This window comes from Pteropus vampyrus, unplaced genomic scaffold (assembly GCF_000151845.1).
Source record: "Pteropus vampyrus isolate Shadow unplaced genomic scaffold, Pvam_2.0 Scaffold117, whole genome shotgun sequence".
NCBI lineage: Eukaryota > Metazoa > Chordata > Mammalia > Chiroptera > Pteropodidae > Pteropus > Pteropus vampyrus.
In genome coordinates this window covers 4,033,442-4,038,384 of record NW_011888898.1, presented here as the reverse complement: position 1 = coordinate 4,038,384, position 4,943 = coordinate 4,033,442, and the positions used below count along the sequence as shown (strand labels likewise).

General features: G+C 47.5%; 1 protein-coding gene and 1 pseudogene across 1 annotated transcript in view; both read right to left on the bottom strand.

The window, feature by feature from the left end:
* PREX1 (phosphatidylinositol-3,4,5-trisphosphate dependent Rac exchange factor 1) overlaps positions 1-4,943 on the bottom strand; it is a 184,618-nt gene that overhangs the window by 89,611 nt on the left and 90,064 nt on the right. Inside the window, exon 5 of the mRNA XM_023534087.1 lies at positions 1,861-1,962. Within this exon, the coding sequence (XP_023389855.1) occupies positions 1,861-1,962 (102 nt within the window). The remainder of the gene's footprint in view (positions 1-1,860; positions 1,963-4,943) is intronic.
* On the bottom strand, positions 2,283-2,401 carry LOC111743674 (annotated as a pseudogene).

The window sequence follows — 4,943 nt, the reverse complement described above, 5'->3', positions numbered from 1 at the left end:
AAGTCACACAGCCAGTAAATGGGAGAGCTGGAATTCAAACCCGAGCAGCCTATGGCTGCAAAGTCTGGCTCTAACCCAGGCGTCAGCAAACTTTTTCTACGAAGGGCCAGATAGTAAATATTTTAGGCTTTGCTGGCCATATCCGGTCTCTGTCACCTATTCTTGGTGGGGAGAGGGGGGTGTTTTTTTTTAACAACCCTTTAAAAGATGTAAACACCATTCTTAGCTCATGGGTTGTACACAAACAGGCCATGGACTGGATTTGGTCCACAGCTGTTTGGCCAGTCCCTGCCCTAAATCACTGCAGAATACTATCTCTTAAATGCTGGCAACTAATTCTCATTTGGAAGACACGCCAAACAGATCAAATGAAGAACATGGGCAGGTCCAGTTCAGTCCACAGGCTCCCAATTTACATGTTTCACGTAGAGCTTCTTCTTCACCAAGGTGAAGAGCTGAGCTACGTATGGCGTTGCTAACATTCACCTAAAAATCCAAGCAGCTACAAGGGCAAATGCAGAAGGGCCTTTTGAGATCCCTGGGAGGGATAAGCAGCAGGAGGCCAGAGGAGGTATAGGGAGAGCTATGTCTCACCTCCCCGAGCTGGATTCATTACAGGCCTGTGTTCACAGGCAGAGATAATGGCCCCAGGGTCTGGTCCAGCTCAGAAGCTCAAGTTTCATCCACCTTCTCCAGTAGAAAATCAAGTTCAAGAATTCCCTAGTACTCTCCCTCTTCTCGCTCCCTTCTACTTCATGGTGCAAGGATGCATGTCACTCCAGGGAGCAGGTGTATGAACGAAGCACCACTAGCCAAACTAATCCACCAGTCGGGACCCCAGGAACAGCTGTCAGATACAAGGCCTTGAGGATGGAGCCAGGGCAGGCTCAGGCCAACAGCTGCCATTTCCAAGGGCAGAAAACCCTGGGCTGAGAGAAGCAGATGGTGGGGATCTGCCCAGAAACTGGCTCTGAAGCTGAAAATCAAGACTCTTTGGATCCCCACACAAGCAGCAAATCTTCCCTTGATCTGCCTCACCAATACTAAATCAGAGGTGGCCAGAGAGCAAAGGAGACAGCAGGTATGTGGATACCATGGTTTACCGACCCAGCATCTGCCCACTCTCATCCACACATAGCTCAGATTTTGGTGAGACGGGTCCAATCTGTCCCCCTCACTGGGCTTTTGGCCTGTGAGATCCAGTGATTGGTGGATCAATCTAAGCCAATTAGAGATCTCATGCTCAGAGTGATTGGTTCAGGCATGAAGCACATGACCCCAATCTCAGCCAATAAGAACACAACATTGTCCTCACTGTCATTGGCCATGCCTCAGCCTATCAGAGCCCAACACTGCCCAGTTCATAGTGATTGGGGTAAAGGCTAAGTCCAAGCATGTGGGAGGAGAAGAAATGGCACAGACAAAGGCTTCATGTCTTTGGTTCAACTTAAAGCACATGACTCAGATCCAAACCATTTGGAATATCACATTCTCCTGGCCATAGATGGCCAAAGCCTAAGTCGCTCTCAGGACGTTTGTTAGAGCTACTAGAAGAGAGGTTCACTCTTTCCCACTATCCTTGAACTTGAGAGAGTGTGAGGCCAGAGTCACTACAGCCCTCTACTACCACACTGAAAATAAAGCTGAACATTTGGAAAGCAGAACTGAACAAGGGAGAAAGAGGCCGAGTCCTCGCAAGGTCCAGCCTGGCCCAAAGCCGACAATGCCCCAGACTTCTCAGCTACTTGAACTAACAAGTTTCATTTTATGATTGAGCCAATCAGAGTTGTATTTTCTGTCAACTCTGGGGAAATGGGGAAAGGAGATGGATGGAGGAAAGGAGATGGATGGAGGTCTTACCTTGAGGAGGAGTGGGTATTTGCAGATCCTCTGAATTGGGGACAGCAGGTAGCCCTCCAGAGGGATGTCCGTGGTCTTTCGGCCTCCTAGAAGCATGCAGCTCTGCAAAGAAACAGGAGACCTTCATTAACACTCACCAAGGACAGCAAAGGGACTGAGCCACCTTCTATAACCATGGGAAACACTCTCAAAATGCAGCTACAACCTTTGGAAGCAATTTAGCAACATGTAGGAGAAATCAAAATATGCATATTCTACAACCCTGCGTAAGGAGAGCCTCCCTCAGAAGTTACCCAATCCTGCCCAGTGCCTATTCTAGTAATTAAAGTTTTGTTTTGTTTTTAAAGCGAGGCAACCATTGGCTGACCTCAGAGATTGCAAGGACCTTGTCAGCTTCTAATCTCTTATTTTTTTATTTTTTACACCTACAGCACCTGGTCTTCCTAGGTGGTCTCCCATCCAAGTACTAACCAGGCCCGACCCTGCTTAGCTTCCGAGATCAGACGGGATCGTACTTGTTCAGGGTAGCATGGCCATAGACTGATAATTAAAGTTATATTGGAACACAGCCACATCTATTTGTTTACATAACAACTATGGCTTCTTCCAAGAGATCACGGCTGAGTAGCTGTAACAGAGACCATAGAGTCACAAAACCTAAAATATTTACTATCGGGTCTTTCACAGGAAAGTCGCCAAACTCTGATCTACAGAAACTTTGACGCATATACACCAGGAAACAAGAACACGGACGTTCAAAACTGCCTCATTTGGAATAGTAAAAAATGAGAAACGACCTACATCTCCATCGACTGAAGAATGGATAAATATGTCTGCAGTAGATTTGTGCAATGGCACACTACGCTGCAGTCAAAATAGGAGAGCTAAAGCTACAAGGGGCTGCATAGATGAGCCTCAAAAACACACCCTTGAGCAAAAAAAAAAAAAAAAGATTATGTACTGTATAAATTCATTTAAATCTTTTAAAGGCACACAAAAGAAAACTAGGCTTCGTTTATGGGGACCACGTCTGCAGAAAAGTATAAAGGTGTGAATGGAAAGAAACTCTGGACCAGGTTCTAGTGGGAGTTAACCCCAGAGGGAGGCTTACAGGATTCGGAAAATGAACCTGGAATGTTCAGCTGTTGCAGAAGAGGTTTTATTTCTTTACCTGGAAGGTAGGGACATGAGTGCTGTCACAGGAATGCCTGTGTTTCGGCCTGTAGAGTAAAGACTGCAACTCTGTCAGGCGTCAAATACCCTCACCTACCTGGGTCCTGGCCATACCGGTCACCTCGACATCCACCTGCACCCACCCACGTCAAAACTTCCTTCATGCCAACCCTGTTCCTGTGCGTGTTCTATGTTCCGACCCTAAAATGCTTTATCCTGCCTCAATACTAATAAAAATATTATTATCCTCATCCATAGCTAACACTAAGAGCTTATGATACACCGAAGGCTCAAATCCTGACCACCAACCTCCCTATGAACTGAACACTATTACAGCTCAGGCAACTGAAGTTGGGAGGTTTCGTGTTTCTTCCCAAGGGGACCCCAGAACGTGTGAGCAATAGAGATGGGATCTACACCCAGGCAGGGTGACAAATAGCCTGGGCTTAGAACCATGATGCCAGGCTACCCTTAGCCTAAGGCCAGCATTCTCCAAGGCCAGCCCGGCCACCCCGCCTCCTGGAAGCCATTCCCACCTGTTCTCAATTCCCAAAACTCCTTCCTCCTGGCACTTCCATAGTAGGTCATTTGTTCCACGTGGCTAGAAATCATATGCAGGTATTATTCTCACCTTTGGAGAGGCTCCTCTTAGAACCAAGGAGCTCCAACTTGAGAATCTGTTCTTTGGATGCCAGGAATCATGAGTTACATGTCTGTGGCCCCAACCATGCCCTTCACAGTCCTGGGTCTCTAGGGCTCACAATGTGCCCAATGTATGCATGAATGAATGAATGAACAGATGAACTAATGAATGAACAAACTGCCAGCACATCCAGCAATGAATGGGTCTTAGCCTTCCTCCTCAATACCATGCTAGCAGATTGGAAATTACACAGGACTCTTGAGAAAGGTGATCTCCATCCTATCCTTCATTCATTCATTCATTCTACAAATACACATTGTGTGCTGGGCACAATTCCAAGCACTGGGAAAACTTCTCAACAAAGTAGACAAATTCCCTTCTTGTACTCAAGTGAAAATAAGACCAGGCATTTACCATGTGCTCACCACGTGCTAGGCACTGTGTCTCACGCTTCAGCTACAGGTAAATTCGTCCTCATGGCCCTAGGACAAGCATGAACCATTGTCTCCCTCTCACAGATGGGGAAGCTGGCACAGACAGCCAAGAAGACTGACCCAAGACTCAGAGCTACTCCCTTTAAGGGATGTTAATGGCCCTCTCCTTGGAGAAGCAGAATCCCGGCCCTGCTGTGTCAGGAGCTGCATGACTCCCACTCCTATGTCCACCCCTGATGCAGAAATCAGGGCTGTGGCAGCTGGGAGAGGCCAGGCCTACACCGCTCACACTCGGGCCTTTGTCCTCCGAGCCAGTGCTCCCCATGAGCTGTCCTGGTGATGTCAGCTCTGGGCAGAGAGAGGAGTGGGGGAGGGCTTTCCAGAAGCCCCCAGAACTTGGCCAGAGAAGGGCCTGTCTCTTTGTCCAGGATCAAGGAGTTTTCACAGGACTGTCACGGCCACAACTACACTTCTCCCAAATACCTTAGATTGTTGTTTTACTTTGTTTTCAGCGAAAAAAAAAAAAAAGAAAAGAAAAAAGCAAACACACAGAGCTACCAGGTACTATTCTCCTAAGATTACACTCCAGACACTATGGAAAGAACTTTTGAGAATTACCCCTCTTGAACCCTCCTAATTCACAGAATGGACTCAGGTGAAGTGTCAGCTTCCTCCTGTTCCCAAGCTCCTAATGGCAGCACGCCGCAAGCGGTCCTGGGTCCTCCCTTCCGTCTTTGCTCCCCCCCTGGCTGACCTTACCACTTTAACACCATCCTGTCTACTGAAAACGCTCAGATTTTCATCTCCAGACTGGTCCCTCCCTTCCCTAAACT